General features: G+C 42.8%; 1 protein-coding gene across 1 annotated transcript in view; it reads left to right on the top strand.

Moving 5' to 3' along the window:
* LOC126195038 (nephrin-like) overlaps positions 1-25,169 on the top strand; it is a 451,536-nt gene that overhangs the window by 426,122 nt on the left and 245 nt on the right. The window contains exons 9-12 of the mRNA XM_049933515.1: positions 1,957-2,116; positions 5,382-5,675; positions 11,965-12,255; positions 23,762-23,884. Coding sequence (XP_049789472.1) covers positions 1,957-2,116; positions 5,382-5,675; positions 11,965-12,255; positions 23,762-23,884 — 868 coding nt within the window. The remainder of the gene's footprint in view (positions 1-1,956; positions 2,117-5,381; positions 5,676-11,964; positions 12,256-23,761; positions 23,885-25,169) is intronic.

Raw genomic sequence — 25,169 nt, 5'->3', positions numbered from 1 at the left:
AGAAGCGATTGCTCGTTTAACATCCGCTTTGACGGTCCCAGGTGCGGATTTACCGTTGCAATTAAGATCTCTCATCACTCAAAGTATTACCTAGTGGATTGTTGTTTCCCCTAACAATCTCCAACTTATCCAGGAAACTACTGTTGCAAGGCGCTTCTTCCGTTCCTCTCTGAAGAAACTACCGTCCTCTGCCACCTCTGCATCGGTCATATCAGATTATGGCGTAGTTTTGCCTTATTCAATGAGCCACCCGCACCTTCTGGTTGCGTAGTGCTACAGTCAGCCGGCCGGTGTGGCCGTGCGGCTCTACGCGCTTCAGTCTGGAACCGCGTGACCACTACGGTCGCAGGTTCGAATCCTGCCTCGGACATGGCTGTGTGTGATGTCCTTAGGTTAGTTAGGTTTAAGTAGTTCTAAGTCCTAGGGGACTGATGACCACAGATGTTAAGTCCCATAGTGCTCAGAGCCACTTTAACCATTTGCTACAGTCAGCAGCTCACATCCCTGTGGAATGTCCCAATTTTCTGACTCCCTGCTAAGCATAGTCTTCCGTACACTCTGCTACTAATATCGGTGTACGACAAACGAAACTGAAATCAGCTCTTTGTTTTCTCCGAGAAACGGGGTTTATTTTCCGATATAATGTTTTAAACTACTTTCAGGACGGGGCAGGGTGGATTTCCACTTATCACTTTACTTATTTGTCTCTTATTCTGGGGCACATACTGCTCATAGTGTTATACAGGGTAAATGGCTTGTAGAGACTTACATTTGATACTGAATATCTGTTTGTTTATCAATTTATAGTTTAGCACTCCGTTCCTACATTTTTTTCATTATTATATCAACTCCAGTTTGCGCTCATCTGCATTGTTCCACCGCAGACTATATTTTGGGTATTATTTGCTGGATCACTGACACCTTTTGGTTTATTTTGGCTTTCATTAATGAATACTGCATCCCGTTTCCTTTCGTCTATTACATTTTAGTTCCCCTTCCTTTGTAGATATCCCTCTAACGTTCCATGTTATTAAGTTTACATATTCCCCTACACCAGAGGCCTTGTCCTCTTTCTTTTTCCATGTCTTCATATGGGTTTCAGTCCAGCTTTTCTCTTAAGTAGCTTGCCAGTAATTTCTGATTTCTCCTGGCCGCATTAAGGGAGCAGCAAATGTATTTCTGGATAGTGGGACTGTACACCAGCATCCGCCAGGGAAGGAGGCTTGGCTGTGCCTCAGAGGCCTCATCCCCCCCCCCTCCTCTTCCTCGTCCTATGCTGTGTGACACACATTCTCTGGCTCCTCTGCCAAGGACTCTTCGGCCTAGTTGACCAGACTGTTAGTTACGCTACTGACGGCATAGTTTAATTTCTTCATCGGACATACAATTACTAGGTCAATAAGGACAACGTTATTCCATACGCATCGGGAAACATTCGTGCACTAATGTTCTACCGGCATGGGTAGATAAACGAAAAATAAAAATAAAGTAATACTCGGGTTACGGACATGGGGTGCTAAGGAGTTAAGACACGACGCTAGTCACTGGACTACTGCTACGGCTACACTGGTTACTCTCTAAAAGGCACATAAATTATCGCGAAAACTTTGCTCTCTGTTTTCGCAGAAACTGTCGAATATCTACGGACAAGCCCAGACGAGTGTTCACATATCTTGTCCCCTCTTCCACCGATCGAAATTTCTGGGAAATCGGGTTTTGGCACTTGCAGTGTCCTCCTTGTATGACCATACATGACAGTGACTTCCATGAACCCAAGTTTAGAATATACTACTTTTCCTAGGCGATTTATTATTGTGCAAGGGCATCACAGTAACTGATACATATTTTCTTGAGGCTAGCGGTACTGAAGAGAGAGCCACAGCATATTACCTCACATATCATATACCAGTTCTAGAGTACTGTTTAGTAGCTGAGCATTGCTTTATGCTGCTGCAGGACGAAGTGCTGCCACAGAACGCGTCTCCTCGCGTCATCCACAGCAACCAGAGCCTGGCACTTCAGCAGGTCACCAGGCACAGCGCCGGACGCTACGTGTGCGTCGCGGCCAACGCCCAGGGGGAGACCGCCTCCAATAGCTTGCTGCTGCGCGTAAAGTGTGAGTATTCATTGTACACACCTCACTACATGTCTCGCCGGCCGCGGTGGCCGAGCGGTTCTGAACCGCGTTACTACTACGGTCGCAGGTTCGAATGCTGCCTCGGGCATGGATGTGTATGATGTCTTTAGGTTAGTTAGGTTTAAGTAGTTCTACATTCTAGGGGACTGATGACCTCAGATGTTAAGTCCCATAGTGGTCATAGCCATTTGAACCATTTCACTACATGTCTCACTTATGAAACTCCTTGGAGGGACAGTCTCCAAGAGCTTCCAGCTGCATATCAAGTGTCAGTCTCGGCTCTACAAATTCCTTCTGACATTTCCAAAGGGAGACCATCTCGAACAGCCTCCACCTGTCCATAACGTATGAGTCTCCACTTGCACACCTTACTTCATGTCTCACCTATGTAACCCCCATGGAGAGACTGTCTCCTACACCCTTCAGCTGCCCGTTAAGTGTGTCTCTACCCTACTCTTCAAACCCCATTATACCGATGATTTGTGACCTTTATAGGGCGGGCAGCTTCTCAAAACGACACCATGTGCACGTCTCGTATTAGTACACTTTGTACACAAGTTTCTGCGGGCACAACGTCAGGCATTGTCAGGGTGATGCCATATCCAACAAATACCTGTGTATGTCAGGTAAGACACAACAATTCGCTTAGTACCGTCTCAACTAATTACCCTAATACTTACAAGGTGGCTATTTCACCAGCGCTCTGTTTTCCTTTTTAGAATATGGCTTCAAGTCGATGACGTTCCGTTGTGGTATTAAAAACTCTCACGTATATACCAGTACTAAGGGCGAACAAATTATGAGCGCTTATTTGTGTTTACTGTATTCGAAATCATCCAAACAAAAACTACAGTGTTTTATGATGACATCAAACACAAACAGCTGATTCCTTCATAGTTACATATCGAGAAACAACAGACTTTTTATTGTTTTATATGAACATACAAGAACCTTACCTTATGCTTCAGTGGTTTCCTCTCTTCAGTCAGCAGCTTTGGAATCACTATATAAAATCGATGTAACTCAGTTAATAACCTTTTACTTTGTAAAATTAGTTGACGATTGGCCTCTAAGCACCGATTGTTAGATGTCTGTACCCCTCGGGGCTTGTGTCGACTGCCCTTTTTGAATCGCTGTTGCCAACGTCAACACTTTCGTGCTTTTATATTTTCAATTGTCGTGCTGTGTGGCGTTGGTTGCATGCAAGTGGTTTGTCAATGTAATGCGTGTGAATTTCTGAGGTCAAAACAGCTGAGGTCATCGATCCCTAGACTTATACACTACTTAAACTAACATATGCGAGGAAAAACACACACACCCATGCCCGAAGGACGACTCCGCGCATCCGTGACATGGCGCCTCTAACCGCACGGACACTCCACGTGGGCAAGAGGATGGGGGAGGGGGGGAGGGCTTTTTTGCATAAACTAAATGTCGCTAAGAAGCTATTGCTGGCCATCGAGGTTAGCTCCGACACACCGATTGCACTGTTCGTCATCGTGACGCCAGGAACATTATCAATCAGTTGGCAGAATGTTCCAAACTTAACTAAACTGTTAGATAATTCACCTTTTTCACTTGTCTAATGGCAACAAATGTTTGCCGTACTTGAAATGACTGCAAAAAAAAAAGAAAAAAGAAAAGCCCTAAGCTGACTGTCGGCCAGAGTGGCCGAGCCATTCTAGACGCTTCAATCTGGAACCGCGCTACCGCTACGGTCGCAGGTTTGAATCCTGCCTGGGCATGGATGTGTGTGATGTCCTTAGGTTAGTTAGGTTTAAGTACTTCTAAGTTCTAGGCGACTGATGACCTCAAATGTTAAGTCCCATAGTGCTCTGAGCCATTTGAATTTTTTGAACCTAAGCTGAGAAGTGTTTTCGCGCCCAAGCGCAGCCGCTCTCCCCCTCCCCTCCCCTCCTCCCCCCTCCACAAGCATTTGCTAAATCAAGCTACGTAGCTAATGCGGCACTGACAAAGGTTAAATGTGATGCTACAGTTAAGTCAGTACTTTGAAGGTAGTAATTATTAAATTGACTGACAGTATTCACGATGGGTTTGTGCACAGTCCTTGTAATATTGCATTTATTGTTTGAATGTTGGACAAAAGCTTGCCTGACACATGTCTGAAAGAGCAGACACCACGCATTGATGTAATTGATTCACCTCATAGGGCAATGAAACCAACAGTCACCAGTGCGGTTGAACACATATGTTTGACCTCTAAAATTAGCGAGCATGGAGAAGATGTAGGAGTACTGCAGATAGGTAGCGCTAATTGGAACTGTGAGTCGGCCGGGGAGCGTCACGAGATAGTCTGAGCATTTGCGATAAACACTGTGTCCGGATGGTGTAGTGGTTAACAGGACTGCCTACTAAGCTGAAGATCCCGTGTTCCACATAGTCTCAATGCAGCAGATATCATAAGTTCCTTCTCTTTGCTCTTCCTTCTCTCCACTCCCCCTTCAACTTGCGTAATACTGAATGCTGACACAATATATTAATAAGTCGAAAGAAATATCTTGATAGTGGAGAATCCCATATTATAAATAGAAATAAGAAACTGCAGAGCATCTCTAACAAGCAGGTGAGAAGCTTCAATGGAAATGGGAAAATGTGGCCGCGCGGGATATTCCGAGCGGTCTAAGGCGCTGCAGTCATGGACTGTATGGCTGGTCCGGGCGGAGTTTCGAGTCCTCTTTCGGGCATGGGTGTGTGTGTTTGTCCTTAGGATAGTTTAGGTTAAGCAGTGTGTAAGCTTAGGGAATTATGACCTTAGCAGTTAAGACCCACAAGATTTCACACACATTTTTTGGAAAATGTGCGACGTATTTCTGCACCTTTTTAAATTAAACGAAGGTTGCCTGAAAACACACATATCTAATGTTTCACAATATTTGTATATGCTGATGTCACTTCACTCACAGTAATTTTGTACCTAACAACTGGAGCCGGTCTGGCGACTAGCTTTTTTGAGTATCTCAGCAAATGTTCTTGGTTCATGTCAAGGGACGAAGAGCTATCGATCTTCCAAGATAGAGAGAAATGAGACTATTATCAATATAAAGACGCAAGGTGTTCTAGTGCAATCCAATCCAAATGCTTGCACCAGACGAAGACCCACGTAATTTTCATCATTATCGTCCTTTTCATCTGCAGAATTGGAATTAGAGGGATTGCGCACACAGTTCAGGCAGAAGACCTGCCCGACCAGGAAGCTGTACAGTGTTAATGTGGTGTGCCTCAGACACGCCGAGATGCCGTCACGAGCGGATCGTGGTGGTGGGCGCGTCGCGATCGGAGACGCTGGACATCTCGTGCCACGTGGACGCCGACCCGCCGGCGCGCGCCTTCCGCTGGAAGTTCAACAACTCGGGGGAGACGATGGAGGTTTCTCCAGAGCGGTTCTCCAGCGCGGGCGAGGTGTCGGTGCTGCGCTACACGGTGCAGTCCGACCTCGACTACGGCTCGCTCTCCTGCTGGGCCGACAACGAGGTCGGCACGCAAGCGGCGCCCTGCGTCTTCCAGGTCGTCACCGCAGGTGAGGCCCCACGCTGTGACGCTCCCGTACCCTTCCCCTTTCTTTCACACCACTGAGTCACGTGCCAGAATCTCTTAACGACAGTGCTTTCTCAGGTCCACTACACTGTACGTTTCTTATGTTTACCTTCTATGCATCAGATATATTACAAATGGGAAAAAAGACGAACGAGGTAATTCACCTTCAACTTTATTAAGGATTCTGATGAATCGGAGTGCAATAGTTCTTGGCATAAAAGTAGAAGAGGCGGTGCTGCCTGTTACTTGTTAACAAATGTATGGGACTTTATACTCGTTGATGATAGCTGAGATATTTTGACATCTTCCTCTGTATATCTCTAGGTTGCGCATATCTTGCTATACAACCACTGAATGTTCCTTAAATCACGTTTTAAGTTCAAATCACTGTCTCTCACTTAACATTTTGGCATATACTGATCATTATTTACGCGTTCCTGGATTCCTTTCCCTGTATTCCACTAGACTTAGCAAAAATTCTAGAATACATTATGGGAGTGGCAGTGATCAATGTGTTATAAGTATTTACTATTAAAACAGTCTTGATCACGATTTATTTATCAAGGTGACCGGTTTCGACCACTACTGTGGTCATCTTCAGACCATCGAGTGGCAACCTCGTTCTGTTGGAGAATCACTACTGAGTGATTCTACTGTGGTCATCTTCAGACCATCGAGTAGGAACCTCTCCTACTCAATGGTCTTAAGATGACCACAGTAGTGGTCGAAACCGGTCACCTTGATAAATAAATCGTGATCAATACTGTTCTTAACAGTAAAAAAAAATAAAGAAAAAAATTCTACAGCTCCTTTTTTTTTTAGGAACTTTGCCTTTCATACTTCATATGCCCACTTAATTTCACTATATTCGCACAGCCTTTGGTATCCGGCACAGATGACAGTAGCAATGAGGCGAAGAACCATATATAGCTGAAAGAAGCATCTCGTCAGAAACCAGGACGCGTTACAGGTACCAGTACCGCTGTGGAAGGCATTTCACAAGGGTCGAGACTCTAAGCTCTTAGTAGCAAGTAAGGTGGGGCCTGGAGCGGTCACAGCATTCATTTGATTTACTGTCAAAGTGATGCTCCCAGCCGTGTACGGGACTAATCATTTACATGGTGATTCTTATACAACTCAGTTAAGTTTGATGAAATATATTTTCTTCACCACTGGTAACTGAACATTCTCTGATACTATTTGTTTCTGTTATTATGTGCTTTACTGCCAAATCGCGGATATCTTAAACATACAGTAAATGTGATAAAATGTTTATATGAGAACACGTCTATTACTCTAGATCTCAACGGAAAAGTGACTTATAAGATACCGAGAAACAGTGGAGTACGACAAGGCTGCTTTATCTCAACAACTTTGTCCAAAATTAAATACACAGAGCGAGGTACCGCTATGATTATCACACTGGAAGACTAAGTTTTATACCCGCGTCCGGCCATCCAGATTCACAGTGAGACAGTTATTGACCTATAAGAAAAAATCGTAAATTAGTTACAAACTACGGCGTGCACACACTTTATTCAAGCGTCACTATAGATATTAGAATGTAGGTTATGACATGTTAGAAATGCCTGCCATCATTGGTATAATGTGACGCAAACAAATTGCGAAATTCTGCATGACCCACTGAAGTGTCGAAATATCGATGCCGTCGATGACCTCTTGAATGGTTGTTTTCAGCTCAGCAACAGTTTTGGTGTTATTACTGTACACCTTGTGTTTAATATAGCCCCAAAAAAGAAGTCGCATGTGTTAAAATCCGGAGAATATGGCAGCCAATCGAGGCTCATGCCAGTGGCCTCTGGGCACCCCAGAGCCAGAATGCGGTCCCTAAACCGCTGCTCCAGGACATCAAACACTCTCCTGCTTCGATGGGGTCGAGACCCATCTTGCATAAATCACATCTTGTTGAAATCAGGGTCACTTCAGATTATAGGGATGAAATCATCTTCCAAAACCTTCACGTACCGGTCGGTTGTCACCGTGGCATCAAGGAATACCGTACCAATTATTCCGTGTCTGGACATTGTAGACCACACAGCGACCCGTCGAGGGTGAAGAGATTTATCGATCCCGAAATGCGGATTCTCAGTCCCCCAAATGCACCAATGTTGCTTGCTGACGAACTCATCCAAGAGAAAGTGGGCTTCGTTGATAAACCAAACCATATTCATATACTAATTCCCATCATTCCCCACGGCCAACTCTACAGTTTTAACGTCCTAACGCAATCCTTTCAGAAGTTATGAGGGTTTTATTTCATATAGTTCAATAATTGTCACTTTGTTTCCGTGATTTTCCTAAATCGCTCCAGCAAATGCCGGTATGGTTCCTTTGAAAGGGCTCGGTCGATTTCCTTCCCTATCCTTGACAGAACCCGAACTTGAGCTCTATCTCTAATGACCTTAATGTCGAGGGACCGTTAAACCCAATCTTCCTTGTTCCTTCCTTCAGAATTACATATAAGAAATAATGCATACATGGAAAAATAAATTTGAAACAGGCAGATACAATAAAGGAGGGCTCTTTTAAATAACTTACTACAGGATAACGATGCAGTGACTCTAGCAGTTAATGAAGAGGACTGTCAGAAAAGAGTTTACTTAATGAAACGAATAAGTGCGAAACGTGACATGGAGATCTCAACAGAGAAATCAAATATAACAGCCTTTGTTTGGAAAGTAAACATTAGAACTAAAATAGAGGTAGAGCATAAGATTTTTACGGCAAGTAAACTACTTAATTTACCTAGGATGTTCGGTGACATAAGTCTACAGAAAAGATGTAGTAATTTTAGCTTCGTAAATTCAACCAGGTAAGTGGAACAATTAACATAATATTGAAGAAACCTAGGAAAGATACTCAAATTAAAGTCTAGAAAACTGCCGTAGTCCCTACACTGCTCTATTGAAGCGAAACTTGGCTGATAAGCAAAAGCCAGAAAACCATATTCAGGTACAACAAATAAAAATCTTGAGACGAGCTACAGGTTACCCAATAGAAGGCAGCCTGAGGAATAAAGATATTAGGCAAGAACTAAATATTTTTAGCCTCAATGGTGAAAATTTAGGTAACAGAAGAAATTGGAATGAACACTTAGAAGGAATGGAGATTGACAGATTCCCTTCAATTATAGAAATCATAAGTTTCAAGGAATAAAAGATAGAGAAAGACCCCAGGAAAGGTGGGTAACGAGCAACTTCGCATAATACCTGAAGGAAAGTTGTTTTAGGATATCGAGCTCCACAGATCACGGCATAGCAATGACAGAATACTACCCACTTCTATACAGTGATCTGTCAAACGTATACGATCTCACGAGAACCAGTATTTTACACTGGTCAAAAACTTACGTTGAATAGAGGAACTCGTTCAGTTTTCTTTTCTTCTCAGGCGCTTAATAATTCCATTATTTCCCAATTTCGTTCTGTAGTTTAGTGTTTAGTACGACGTTGGTAATTACTCTGCAACCCACCGGTGGTCTCGCTTTTGTTTCATTTTTCTTTACCTTAAATCTATATTAAGTATTCAGTTGAAAACTGTTGTCTTCTTAAAGTATATGTGTATATTTTGACACCAAGCCCTACGGCTACCTTATTTCTTTTCCTACCTGGGCATGATTTTGTTTCATTTTTCAAAAATTTTCTTTGTTCCATCTACATTTTCCCTACCCCACATGGAGTTGCGTCACGACTTTGAACAGCTTTTGTTCTTCATATTCACGAACTTCTTCATTGTTTCACGTACTTTAAAAACAATGAGTTCTAACGCAATAAAATATCCGAATTAAATGTTGCAGAAGATAAGCCGGTTTCGACTCATCTTTTTTCTAAAGCCCATAGATAATTGTTTATGTTACACTGCGTCAAACAGTTTGAGAGGCAACGATCGTGTGATCTGCGATACGAATGTTTTTCTTTATTTCATTGAGATCTTGAGGCGCTTCTAAGAAACAAAAGACACTCAATCAACTGAACATTTTCGGCTCCAGACGTCTTGAGTTTTATATTAATCCCGGTATGGAAGAGCAAACTTAAGTAGCTTTGGCAGCTATACCTGAAGCGCGACGCCTTCAACAGGAATTGTTTACGAGACACAGTCGTAAGTCTCTGACGACATAAGGGTCCAGTCCGACGTGTAGAAACATACTCTGAAACTTTTCATACAGGAAAAGAACACCAAGCGAAAGGCACTGTTAAAATTTTTGGTCCTAAGACTAACTGCAAGTAATATTTTTTTAATGTTGGAGTTACTCATTTTTGCTGCTCGTGGAATCCTTTATAACAGCAGTTTGTACAGTCATTGTGGTCTATCGCGCGATTCAGCGAACAAGCAGATGTAACAACGACAAGAGAACGTACCACCGCTTAGCGCGAAGTCCAAAGTTCAAATTTTAAGTACTTAAACCATAACAGAAATGTATCAATCGATTAATTTTTGAATAACTTACAGTTCATACCGATATCGAAAATGTTGCAGATGTGATTGTTATACAAATGGCTAGCACAAGTAAGAAGAGCAAGGCAATGTATGATGTTACATTACAGACAACTTGCGTCAACCAGGATTTTAAGTAGTTGACATCAAATATTTTATAACAATCCCAGTAGCACAACTCTTGTAAAATTTTTTGAATAATCCACGTTTTATTAACAATGGAACAGTTCATATGGCTACAAAAATGTTAAGTATTGTATTGCATGAAGGAAACAGGCATTTTCTTTATCGAGAGGTTGAATAACATGACATTAAAAGTCTTTCCGACATCCTCCTAAAGACAGAGGTTTCGTTATTTCCAGACCAAGAGACCAGGACCAACACTGAATTATTTTCTGTATCTCATGAAGAGAGGTTACGGATTTAATATTCGAAATTATTCCATCCCGTTTTTCCAGATTTTACTACATCCAATACAAGATTCCTGCAAATAAACAATCCTTTTCTTAATCATCGACTGCAGGACCGACACTTTTCTTTTTTCTTTGGCTGAACTCATACAGTGCGGTTTGCACGCAGTTGTTGCACAAAACCTGACTGACTGGCTTTATACACAGCATTTTAGGGTCTAACAAGATGCATTGCCTTCACGACAGATGCAAATTTCTATATGGTGTTATCTATTAATAACATCTCCTCTAGACATTTACTTGAAGTAAATTTCGTAGTTTTGCGACTTCCTTTTCTGTATAATTTCCTGAACCTGTTTAACCGCGATCAAAGAAGCCTGGAAGTCAATAATCCTCATCTGGCTTGTAGTTCAGAGTGACGACTCTTATAGATCTTTGTCGGCAATAGTGCACTGAGTCTCACGAGCAGTTCTAAATTCTTCTAATGGTTTTCCTTTCACAGTTTTGCTAGTTTCATTTTGGCACATTTTTCGTACTTCGTGTCAATCTTTGTTCCGTTTGGGCAATTCACGTTCAGATTTCCCAGATATTCCGGAACGAAACCGGCTTTGCGCACTGCTTGACTTTAAGAATTTATTCCTTCTTTGTTTTAACGAACTGAAAGCTGTTACTGAGCGTGTTTCATTTGCTCTAGGAAGCTTTTGTACTTTGGTCTGGGACTTCAAGTAGAACAACAACCATCGTTCGAAACATAAATCACCTAATTGTCGGAATTATTTCCTGCTTCTTCAATCTTTCCACAATTTCTAAGGAAATGTCTGTATCATTTGAATGGATGTCCAAGAAATTAACTAACAAATAACACATATCTAGGTCTCAAGTAGAAGTAGGTGATTTCGTCTGGATACCATGATGTTCATATTTCATCTTTACAAGGTTAGAAACGTTAACTGGATTTCACATTAGTGTTAAAGTCTGGAATTTGCATAAATATAGTTACAACTAGGAAGCATTTGTACGAAACTAATACGAAGAAAATTAATTCAGTTTTATTTCTGTTACTCTTCGCAATATCACAAAGGTAAATCCTAATTAATATGGATATTAAACGAGTTCCAAATTTGAGCGAATAGCATCTGCGTATAAATGTGCCAGGAAAACTGTCAATAGAAATTGGAATTTGCTTTACACACTACATTCGCGTTGCGGTGTGTTATGTGGTTATCGATATTCCGTCAGTTTTTCAACATTAAAAAATACTTATAGTGTATCTGCACACATAGAATTTTGACATTGAATTTACTTCTTTGTACTCTTCCTGTATATAAACTTTCCGAGCAGGTTTAGAGATGTAGCATTCTGAGTTGCCATACCGGAGGGAGCTGCTCATCTGCGCGCTCTCTACAGGGAAGCCTTTCCCGGCGCGGAACTGCTCGCTGTGGAACCAGACGTCGTCCTCGGTCGAGGTGGTGTGCCAGCCGGGCTTCGACGGAGGCCTCCCGCAGCACTTCGCGTTGGTGCTGCACTCTGGCGGGGGGATTCGCTACAACCTGACGGCCGAGACTCCGGCCTTCACGCTCACCGAGCTGCAGCCCGACATCAGCTATTGGGTCGCCATCTTTGCCGTCAACGCCAAAGGCCGCAGTCCTCCGGTGTTAATCGAAGAAATCACGCTCCGTGATGCCGAGAGGCACGTGGGTGAGTTTCTTCCCCCGTTCTCGTTAACCCCACAACTTTATGATAAACAGACGAAACAGATTTTTCAATGCATATTTGGTGGACAAACAAAAATGTAGACGACAGTCACTCAAATTTTAAGCTTTCATTACGTCTCCAGTTTACCGCTAGTAGAGTAGATTTTGCGATGGACACCTTAAATACTGTAACACGTACGACGAAATATTCTTCCTTGTCCCTCAGGAGCATCACTGAAAACCGTAATCCTGGCTGAATTTCAAACATATATGTACTCCATTCAGCGTAATCCTGCAAAATACTATCGGTTGATAGCTATGTCAAGTAACTTTTCCCATTCCATTAGTATTTTAACACTCCATAGAACTTCAACTTGCGTCCTCCACTAAACCCATTCGTTCATATACGTTTGTGATACCAGTGTGTTCTAATATTACAACGTAATCCTAAGAACTACTCTATGGAGGCTGGTTAAATAGTTACCACAAATAAACACTGCTCAACAGGGAGTTGGTTCAAATGGCTCTGAGCACTATGGGCCTTAACATCTGAGGTCATCAGTCCCCTAGAACTTAGAACTACTTAAACTTAACTAACCTAAGGACATTACACACATCCATGCCCGTAGCTGGATTCGAACCTGCGACAGTAGCGGTCGCGCGGTTCCAGACTGAAGCGCCTAGAACCGCTCGGCCAAAACGTCAATAGGGAGTAACTGGATAGGCAGCTACAGCTTTGGTCTTAGTAGTTACACTGAAACTGCTAATGCACATGGACGATCAGGGTGGCAATAGGATAGACTACACCCAAATAGTGTGCTGTATTGCTCGCTACTGGCCTTCAGCAAGGTAGTTAAAATCATTTCCAACTACAGCTCGAGAGTTATTCCGTGCTACAGTACAACGTTATCACACACCCAGAAAGTTTTGTTTGGAAAGGAATAAAATATTTATATCTGTTAACACCAGTTGTTCTTAAAATCGTTTCGTACATGAAATAAAATTTCGTTACATTAAAGACTACCATAGCACGAGAATACCCCCGAGGCAGATGGCCTCTCCTTTCTACAGATTAGGCGGTCCAGCACGGTTTGCTGAAACATCTCTCACTGCGCGATCAGAAGGTCCGTGGCTATGGCGTTAGAGCCACACTCCTTATACCTAAGGCTTATCACGAATGTTTAATCAGACATAGGTCTGAAGGACAACGCTCTAGATACGTACATTCGATTTGCCATCTGGAAAAAGTATTCTACAATGTAAAATGACGCAACATGTCAAAATCCTAAAAAAAATAGGGACAAGCTATAGGGAAAGACGTTTGATATACGCTGTGCATGAGAACCAAGAGGGAACAATAAGACTGGACGACCAAGAATGAACAGCTCGGATAAAAAAGGATGTAAGACAGTAATGTAGTGTTTCGCCCCTAGAGTTCAATCTACACATCGAAGAAGCAATGACGGAGTAAAAGGAAGGTTCAAGATTGGCATTAAAATTCAGGGCGAAACGATATCAATGATAAGATTCGCTGATGACATTGCTATCCTCAGAGATAGTGAAGATGCAGTACAGGATGTATTGAGTGGAATGCGCAGCCTAATGAGACAGAACTGCACTGCGAGTACGTCGAAGAAAGGCGACAGTAATATGAAGTAGCGGAAATGACAAAAGCGAGAAATTTAACATCCAAATTGAGAACAGAAGTTAGACAAAGTCAAAGTTTTGTGCTACCTAGGAAGCAAAATAACCCATCATGGACGGAGGAAGGAGGATATAAAAAGAAAACTATCACTGGGAAAAAGGCATGCCTCGTAGTCTACCAGTATCAAAGATAGGAGTAATTTGAGGAATTTTTGAGAATATAAATTTGGAGAATTGCATTGAATGATAGTGGAACATTAACTGTAGAAAAATCGGTATAATAGAAGCATTTGATAGGTAGTGCTACAGAAGAATGTTGAAAATTAGGCTGACTGAAAGGGGAGGAAGGAGGAGTTTCTCCGCGGAAACGGCGAGGAAAGGAGTGTATGGAAAACACTGACGAGAAGGAGGGACAGGGTGACAGGACGTCTGTTAATACATAAGGCAATAACTTCCATGGTAGTAGAGGGACGTATATAGGGTAAAAACTGTAGAGGAAGAGAGAGACTGGATTACATTCAGCTACTAATTGAGGACGTAGGTTGCAAGCGCTACTCCGAGATGAAAAGGTTGGAACAGAAGAGGAATTTGTGATGGGCCGCACAAAAACAATCAGAAGACTTATGAGTCGAATAAACCACGAAACCATATCCACGTGCAAAAATGCACACACAGCGACATATTGGCCATATGAATTATAGCCAACAAATATTACGGGTAGGAAATACAAGCAATAGCGTAAGCGCCCTCGAGACGGGAATACACGTACGCTCTGCTGATAACTTTGCATTCTATCGCGGATGTTATACGGATGAAAATAGGCAACAATCATTCTGCAGGCGTAATTACGACGTGTTCATTAAAGTGAGCGACTAATTTCTGGGTAACGCCATGTGAGAAGAGCGAGACGAATTTGTGCTTTGAGAATACATTCAGCCATACACTGACAGGGTACGCGAGAGTAGCGGTTGTTGTAAAATCTCTAATATGGGTAGCAACTCTGCTGGGCGCCTTAAGCATGGTAAAGGTCCTGAAACTAATTCTGAAACTAATTTACAACACGAATATGAATTTCATCAGATAAATTTGAATGTTTCTGTGACCTTGCATTACGATTATATTCTTAATATAAAGAAAATTTCTAGTGTAAGAAAGCAAACAGCTGACAGAGTTTCTATCTGGCGTGACTTCCGCCTTTTTCAAGGCCCAACATACACGTCCTCTAATCAAGTACGTAGCGAAGCGAAATCGTGATTACTGTGATCTGGAACCATGTTGTAACCTTATACAATTCATCTTGCGTTACCACAGATGACGAGGGTCCGCTTGCACTCGTGAAAAATGATCGTCAGGTGTTTGGGTCGAACCCAGACCTTATACATATGTAGCTGGGACCATTCCAGTCGACCGCCATCCTGCACATAGTGTTCAGCCTGACTGTGTTTTAAAGAAGGACGCACCACGCTGAAAGAGAATTCTTTTTCCCTGGAAACTGTTTACAATATGTTCGATGCGTGTAAAGAAGGACGCACCACGCTGAAAGAGAATTCTTTTTCTCTGGAAGCTGTTTACAATATGTTCGTTGCGCGTATTTTATTGTTCTCCACATCGATATTCACTGGCTGCCTTAGCTGTCCGATGCGTGATATTGACTTGACTTTGCGATCACTGAAATAAAATCATACAACAGCCAGCTCCACGAAATGGCGACACTGTAGGATGAGGAAATTTCTGTTAAAAGAGTTGTTTTTCACCTTTGTTTTTGTGCTGATGCATGCATTTATTGTCTACTCATAAATAAGAAGCAGACTAATCGCAGAGGCTAGACATCGACCACACTCACAACTGTCTGATCATCGTCAGTCTGCTGCTCCAAGTAGTGAGTGGAGAGGAGGACAGGGATGTATTGCTGATGACCAATGTTTACCTTATGTTTCTGTGTCATAATTAACAACCCAACGAGAAACTCAATAAAAAGTATGTTGTATCCTAATACAAATGAATTACAATTTATCAGGATACCCTTTGGATAAAACTCTAATTTGATAACACACAAGCCTGCCCGAAATATCACACATAGCTAGATTTTATGCACTTTTGGGCGCGATGTGCTCCTAGTGTACGTGAAGTCCATTGTCCTACCCAATAAGCTCTCCGTGATTACCACGAAAATACTGATCTCGCAGTGAGGGTATATAAAAGAGAGCCGACCACTATGGCCGAGCAGTTCTAGGTGCTTCAGTCCGGAACCGCGCTGCTGCACTGGTCGCAGGTTCGAGTCCTGCCTCGGGCATGGATGTGTCTGATGTCCTTAGGTTAGTTAGGTTTAAGTAGTTCTAAGTCTAGGGGAGTGATGACCTCAGATGTCAAGTCCCATGGTGATTAGAGCCATTTGAACCATTTTAGATAAAAGATAAATCCATTTAACAAGCTATTCACTGCCACACGTAATCAGTTGAATCGTGCATTCACAGAAAACTACGATGCATGTCGATATAAGCAAAAAATGAAATATTTAACAAGGATGCAAGTTTAAAATTTTTAAATTTTTCCTGTTTAGATCTGAGAGGTACTAAATGGAAATTGCGATGAGACTGAAGATCGTAAAGTTAACATTTTCTTAATGCTAATCTGGATACCTACAGCTGGGTAAGTGGAGACGTCAAAAGCAGACAAAATGTCTATGCCTCTAGTTGGACTAGAACCTAGAACTAAGGCAGCGTTACGTGCTCAAAATGGCGACGCTATCGTCTTGCTATCGAACCACTACTGCTAGGTGTAGGTTGTCACTGTGATATGGCAGATTAACAGAGATAATTAGTACTGTTAGGTATGAGATAACTTTTAGATTCTGTTTGAAATGACCTTTTCGGAATCAGATAAGAAATTTGTGACTCCAATGTCAAATCTTAAAGAAAGAATCATTCAGATTATTTGTCGGAAATGACAATGTAATATCAGGTGAATATAGCAGGAGAATTCTGTACCACACCAGTGAGTAAATCGATGGCCATGTAGTTGCCAAACGTATTCTGCGATGTTGTTAATTCTCCATTAAATTAATGACAGGGAGCACACGTTCGCTCTGCCGATGTGCTAAACTGGGTAGGAGTGGGGTAGCTCGCCTTGCGAAAACGCGGCAACGCCTGCTGCTACCAACATACTGGCAGCCGAAGTACCTGAAGTACAGCCCAATGAATCTGATCTGAAGCATAGTCAGGAGTAATGCCCAGACTGACCGGCTGTAACTCAAACATCACAGTTAAGGAGCAGGGGCAGTTATTTAGACGGCCCTAAACCTCAGTAGCTCTCGTAATTATTTTTTTCCATCAAACTAAGGTACTTTTTCGTCAGGCTCGATTCACTTCTTTTTACTTTCCAGCGTCACCAGAGAGTAGCCTGAAAACATTACGATGAGATGGCAGTTTTTTCTTCTGAACACATAAAAAACCTTTTCTTATTAATACTCGTACTTTCATTGGCCTGACGTAAGGTTTCAAATCAATAAAGCCAAGTGCGCTCAAAAGCTTGCAAAGACTGGAGCTGGCGACTGTTTACAGAGAAAATCCGATTCGTGCTTGTGCTAACACGAAGACAGCAGCAGCAGTGATCAGTATATTTTAAAAAGAACATAAAACACTGACAGTATTGTCTGTAATTTTTTATGTACGTCTTTATAAAGCCAAACAGCCATTCACTCTGCATTGATAAAAATAACGAAAAGTATCATATACTCGTGGTAATCACAATACAATAGCTGATACTAGTTTGTCAGTGAAATACATCTGACGAGATGGAGGGAAATCAAAATTACCGACGTTTGCTTTAAAGTTAGTACCAGATTTTTCAGACTAGAGCAGCCTCTAGGCTATTGGCAACTTCATTTAAGGGGCTCCGGAAAGGCTAAAAATCATGAAAAGCTCAATTTTTACTTTTTTGCGTTTTCTGAATCTTCAGACTATTACCTTTTAATAGATATATAATTTATTCAATTCCAAAGACTACAACTATTTTTAAATTTTTTTTGAAATGTGTTCTACATGGGCGTGACCCACTGTGGCGCTGTTAAACTGCTGTCAAATGGTGTTATTATTAACGTCCGTGTTCATCAGGTACATTTTAGTGATGTGAGATAAAGTATGTGTTGTGGCTAACCTGTGATGGTTGAATATATATCGCTGGTGTGATTGTCGATTGTTTCATGTTTATTTACTCTGTCGTTATCTCGAAAATATTCGTAATTAATTCTGTTTCTTGAGTCTCTGTTTTGTTGAAGTATAATAATGAGTAAAAGTAAAGTTATTAGAAATCCTCTGAAGGCTTTTAAGAAAAGGAGAAATGTTGGAAAGCCAAAGGTATTTAGAAATATGGGAATGAAGATAGGTTCTAACATGGTGCGAGCGATGCTTGCTTTAGACAAGGAACGCCTTCGGGCTGCAGACAGGGCTGTAAAGAGTCTAGAAATACAAGCAAGAGTAAACAGGAGGAGGAACAAGAGGAAGCTGGAGGAGGAGTTTGCAGAGGATGAAGATAATCCATCCTATGGACCTGGAATGCACTAAAAAGTTAATCCAATCTTTGTCGCTCGATTCCCAAAACTTTTATTTTCTCATACTAATTACATGTTTTCTAAGGATCTTCCAAACATATTTGTTTCAAACTTTCAGTAAATGTTACACAGTACCTTCTGCATAATTTAACACAGCCTTTTTCCAAAAAACTGTATATTTTTGAATATATAAATAAAAAATTGCAAAAAAATGTTGTGAATTTTCATTACAATTGAAAAAAAATCATCTTTAATAACTGAACTAAAATTTTGTAAAATCCCTGTGTTAAGTTGTAGCCCATATTCCAATAAATAATCTGTAAAAAGTTCAACTTCCTACCTCAAATACTTTGTGAGGAAAGACGTAATTTATAAGCGTTATTTTAACATTGCAAGTATAGGGCGTTTCGGAGCCCCTGAAGAATTAACATAGCGAAACCTTTTATAACAGACTACTAGGAGTTAAATAGTGCTGTACGTGTGGCTGAATATGACGCACTCGGGGATCTTAATTTTAATTTCATTTAATCTTTTGACATCTGACATCATGCAGAATGAGTATGAACTGCTGTGAAAGTAGTGTTCCCTGCCTTGTGAAAGTTCAAAGACAGTGTTGTATCAACTGATACTTCAGAACTGATTGCAGACTTGCGACAAACTCTTCACTGTTACAGATGCATAAATATTTTGTTTGCTTTTTACGTCTTCTCTTGAAGAGCTATAAACTTTCTGGTCGAAAATCATTAATAAAATCTTAACTTCACCATCTTAAGCCTCATCGCAATTTCGATTAAGTACCCAACATAACTAAATTTGAAAAAAATTAAGAACTGTGACCTTGCGTCCTTGTTAATACTTAGGTTTCCTGTTTATATCGGCTCACAGGATTTTTGTGAACAAGTGGTTCAACTGATTATATGTGCAACTGAATAATTTATTAAATGAGTTTCTCTTTTATCTACTCTCACTGCGAGATAAATGCATTTTCCTGGTAATCTCGAAATGTTTGTTAGGTGGGACACAGGTTTTCACTAGATACAGGCCACATTAGGCACAAAAGTGTATAATATCTTGCCAATGCCTGATCCTTCAGGCAGGCTCGTCTTACAGATAGTTTTTGCTTTATTAAATTAGACTTTGGTCACAAGAGTAACCTGCTAAAATGTAATTCAGATTTAGCAGGCCCAAAGCAATTTATGACGTCCACGCCTATAGAATTATACTGGTTTGCAAATAAAGATGTCGTCAGTTCATGCTTAAAGTACATTTTCGAGTACGAAAAGTACATTTTCGTCGTCGATAGTTGCTGCGTAAGGAGCGAGGAAGATAAATGCTTGATAACACTAGATCTGAAGAACTTCGATAGGAATTACTTTTCAGCCAAGCTCTTGGGTAGATTTACTCGTGTAATCAACGTTGTGTAGAGGGGCGTTCGCATACATTAGGAAAATAAGCTGTAGTTTCCTTGCCCACTTTTGGTATGTTGGCACCACATATCACCTCTTTTGTTAAAACAGATACCATCTGGGATGAACACACACATGGGATGCAGTTCTTAACGCAGACCATCTTCTTTGAGCCACTTTTTTGTAAATCCTACTACATACTGCAAAACAGTTATGCATCATCTCGGTTCCCAGAGCTCCTGATGAAAGACGTTGACTGTGGATGTTGTATCGTAGACGCATTCCCTTTGACTGTTCAGAGATGTCACTAAACCCGGCCAAAGATGCAAATAACCATGCGTATTAGACGGAGGGGGTCCAGCAGCCGATCTGTTCCAGTCATTCCGCCAGGAAGGTGGTACACGGCTCGTGTTGTCTGTAGTTCTATCATGCCTGGACGGTCAATACCGCGGATCGATCGCGTCTGCATTGTTACTTTGTGCCAAGAAGGGTTTTCAACCAGGGAACTGTCCAGGCGTCTCGGAGTGAACCAAAGAGATGTTGTACGGACATGGAGGAGATACAGAGAGACGGTAATTGTCGATGATGTGTGTCGCTCAGGCAGCCCAAGGGCTACTACTGCAATGGATGACCGCTACCTACGGATTATGGCTCGGAGAAATTCCGAGAACAACGCCACCATATTGAATGATGCTTTTCGGGCAGCCACAGGATTTGTGTTACGACTCAAACTGTTCTCAATAGTCTGCATGATGCGCCACTTCACTCCCAATGTCCATGGCGAGGTCTATCTTTGTAACCAAGACACCATGCAGCGATGTGCAGATGGTCCCAACAAAATGCCGAATGGACCTCTCAGGATTGGCATCACGTTATGTTCACCGATAAATGTCGTATATGCCTTTAACCAATCACTGGAGACGTGTTTGGAGGCAACCCGGTCAGGTTGAACGCCTTAGACACTCGGTCCAGCGAGTGCAGCAAGATGGAGGTTGCCTGCTGTTTCCGGGTGGCCTTATATGGGGCCGACGTATTCCGCTGGCGGTCATGGAAGGCACCGTAATGGCTGTACGAAACGTGAATGCCATCCTCAGACCGATAGGGCAACAATATCGGCAGCATATTGGCGAGGCATTCGTCTTCATGGACGACAATTCGTGCCCCCATTGTGCACATCTTGTGAATGACTTCTCGCAGGACATCGCTCTACTAGAGTGGCCAGCATGTTCGCCTCACATGAACCCTGTCGAACATGGCTGGGGATAGATTGAAAAGTGCTGTTTATGGACGACGTGACCCACCAACCACTCTTGGGGATCTACGGTGAATCGCCGTTGAAAAGTGAGGCAATCTGGACCAACAGTGCCTTCATGAAGTTATGAATAGTATGCTACGAATAATAGAGGCATGCATCACTGCAAGAATACATGCTACTGGGTATTAGAGGTACCGGTGTGTACAGCAATCTGGACCACCACCTCTGAAGGTCTCGCTGTATGGTGGTACAACATGCAATGTGTTTTTATGAGCAATAAAAAGGGCGGAAAGGATGTTTATGTGGATCTAGATTCCAATTTTCTGTACAGGTTCATGAACTCTCGGAGACGAGGTGATGCAAACTTTTATTTTCTGTGTGTAGTTGCAATTTGGATGGTCAGACGACTGTACTACAGGGTGTTACAAAAAGGTACGGCCAAACTTTCAGGAAACATTCCCCACGCACAAAGGAAGAAAATATGTTTTGTGGACATGTGTCCGGAAACGCTTACTTTCCATGTTAGAGCTCATTTTATTACTTCTCTTCAAATCACATTAATGATGGAAGGGAAACACACAGCAACAGAACGTACCAGCGTGACTTCAAACACTTTGTTACAGGAAATGTTCAAAATGTCCTCCGTTAGAGAGGATACATGAATCCACCCTACGTTGCATGGAATCCCTGATGCGCTCATGCAGCCCTGGAGAATGGCGTATTGTATCACAGCCGTCCACAATACGAGCACGAACAGTCTCTACATTTGGTACCGGGGTTGCGTAGACTAGAGCTTTCAAATGCCCCCATAAATGAGAGTCAAGAGGGTTGAGGTCAGGAGAGCGTGGAGTCCATGGAATTGGTCCGCCTCTACCAATCCATCGGTCGCCGAATCTGTTGTTGAGAAGCGTACGAACACTTCGACTGAAATGTGCAGGAGCTCCATCGTGCATGAACCACATGTTGTGTCGTACTTGTAAAGGCACATGTTCTAGCAGCACAGGTTGAGTATCCCGTATGAAATCATGATAACGTGCTCCATTGAGCGTAGGTGTACGAAACTAAAATGAGCTCTAACATGGAAATTAAGCGTTTCCGGACACATGTCCACATAACATCTTTTCTTTATTTGTGTGTGAGGAATGTTTCCTGAAAGTTTGGCCGTACCTTTTTGTAACACCCTGTATAATGAAAGCGGAGGACCTGCAAAAGTGTTACGTTATATAGGTTGCATAAACGTCGGGGGGAAAGCAATTCAGGCCATTCAAGTACTTTTGTGAATGATAGTGTAATCTCTTTAGTACGGGCATGGTATAATAACGGTTAGTGACAGCTGTGGGTAGGAACTGGGATGTGGGAAGCATTGAGGGGAGTGTAAAACGGGAAAGGAAGTGCGATTGTTGTTGGTGTTGTTGGGGAAGGTGCGTTGCAGGTGTTAGGAGATGAATGGGTTACCAGATGTGCAAGGATGGTGTACTTTCATTTGGGATGGGATGGGTAGAATATGTCATGATTGAAAGGAAGGGTGTATTACAGACATGGGTTCGTGATCTCGGTGAGGAAGGCGATTTAAATTACTAGGCAAATGCCGGCGCCACCTGCAGCTGACGCGGCGATCGTTGTACTCAGTGTACAGATATCGCAATTTTTTTTAAAATTTTGGCTAGTTTCGCTCTAGAGACACGAGTATCCTCAGAGATTCATTGCCCTGGTGACGATACGTTAGAGGTTTAAGACATCACTTGACATCATGGTTAACTCAAAGTGCTGTTTTGATGATTTCCCGAGTGGTGGGCCGGCCGCGGTGACCGTGTGGCTCTAGGCGCTTCAGTCCGCAACCATGCGACCGCTACGGTCGCAGGTTCGAATCCTGAATCTGGCATGGATGTGTATGATGTCCTTAGGTTGGTTAGGTTTAAGTAGTTCTAAGTTCTAGGGGACTGATGACCACAGATGATAAGTCCTGTAGTGCTCAGAGCCATTTGAACCATTTGAAACGAGTGGTGGTTCAAACTTCCAACGAGCTGGCACTAGAGCAATGAATATCTAAGGATACTCGTATCTGACGAACGAAAGTATTAAAAACTAAGTCAAATGGTACTCGAGTGCATCGACTCAAATTACTTTGGGAAATAACGTTGAGAGTTTGGAGATAAAGATATGGAATGTTGATTTAAGCTTTGGGAACGTGCTAGGCTACGGAAAGAGGCGGAGTACATTACGTTCGAGGATACGGAGAGATGATAAAACCCTAGAGGAACGAATGCTACTTTGAAATGGGTAAGGATGTTACAGCTAAAATTAATATACTTATGGGTGTTGGTGGTAGTATTTAGACCGACAGTTTGGAAGGTTAGTGTTTCTAGAAGATTTTGTCCATTCTGGGCTTTCTTTAAGGTAGCTAATACATGAGGGATCTCCAACACAGCGATCGATTAACATTTCTCAACCTAAACTGTGGATCAAAGTGCATCAAGTTTCCTTTAAATCTTCATATGTCTCCCTTAGAGACAAATCAGAGATTCAAGATTTGTCAGTCCACATTTCACAGTGCTGACGGCAGGTTATGAAGGCAAGTGTCTGTACTACGTAAAGAGCTTAAATGCGTCCTGCCAAGCAGCGAGGTAGAGTGAGCGTTCGCGCCGTGTGGTGGCAGCGGCCGCGGACGCGCTGTCGCTGGCGCCGCTGCTGGGGCTGTCTGGGGCTGTGCTGGTGCTGCTGGCGGCGGTGCTGCTGCTGGTGGTGCGGCGCGGGCTGGCCAGGCGCGTCTCCAGCGGCAAGCCGGCGCTGGCGGGGGCGGCGTCGGCGCCGGCGGGGGCGCTGGGGGCGCACGCGCGCTCCGGGGGTAGCGGCGCGGCCGCGGGCCCCGACAAGGCGCCGGGACAGACCGACGACGTCGACCCCGACCTCATCCCGGACAAGTTCGGTCAGTCTCCAACACTCTCGATACTAAACCTATACGCCGAAAGCCACACTATGTATACACTCTTCTCCGCTTTGCTGACAAGTTCTTATTTACTGTGTTACGCACTGAAGCTCCGAAGAAAATGGTACACGCATGCGTATTCAATTACAGAGATATGTAAAAACATAGAATACGCTGCAGACGTCCTCAACACCGATATGACACAAGCGTCTGGCGCAGTTATCAGATCGGTTACTGCTGCTACTATGGGAGGTTACGAAGATTTAACTGCGTCTGGACGTGGGCTATATTCGGCGCACGAGTCATGGGACACAGCACCTCAGAGATAGGGATGAAGTGGGGACTTCCCCGTACGACCATTTCACTAGTGTACGGTGAATATCAGGAGTCCAGTAAAACATCAAATCTCCGACATGGCTCCAGCCGTAAAAGGATCCTGCAAGAACGTGACAAACGACGACTGAAGAGAATCGTTCAGCGTGGTAGAAGTGTCAGTATGCGAACCATTCAACGAAACATTATCGATATGCGCTTTCGGAGACGAAGGCGCAATCGTGTACCCTTTATGACAGCTCGACACAGAGCTACAAAGCAGTACCCCTCACCTGGGCCCGTAAATAGCGACATTCGTTTGTTGACGACTCGAAATATGTTTCCTGGTCGAAAGAGAGTCGCTTCAAACTGTAACAAGTGGATGGATGTTTTCGGGTAGGGAGACAAACTCATGAATCCATGGACCTTGCATGTCAGCAGGGGACTGTTCAAGCTGGTGGAGGCTCTTTAATGGTGTGGGGTGTGTGCAGTTGGAGTGACATGGGACCCCTGATACGTCTAGATACGCGTCTAGCAAGTTACATATACGTAAGCATCCTGTCTGATCACCTGCGTCTTTTCATGTCCATTGTGCATACTGACGGACTTGGACAATTCCAGCAGGACAATGCGACACCCCACACGCTCAGAATTGCTATAGAGTGGCTCCAGGAACCCTCTTGTGAGTTTAAACACTTCCGCTGGCCATCGAACTCCTCAGACATGAACATTATTAAACATATCTGGGATGCCTTGCAACGTTCTGTTCGGAAGAGATCTCCATCAAGAGATCTCCATCCCTTCGTACTCTTATGGATTTATGGGC

This window comes from Schistocerca nitens, chromosome 1 (genome assembly GCF_023898315.1).
Source record: "Schistocerca nitens isolate TAMUIC-IGC-003100 chromosome 1, iqSchNite1.1, whole genome shotgun sequence".
Classification (NCBI taxonomy): domain Eukaryota; kingdom Metazoa; phylum Arthropoda; class Insecta; order Orthoptera; family Acrididae; genus Schistocerca; species Schistocerca nitens.
This window is presented reverse-complemented; position numbering and strand designations above follow the sequence as displayed.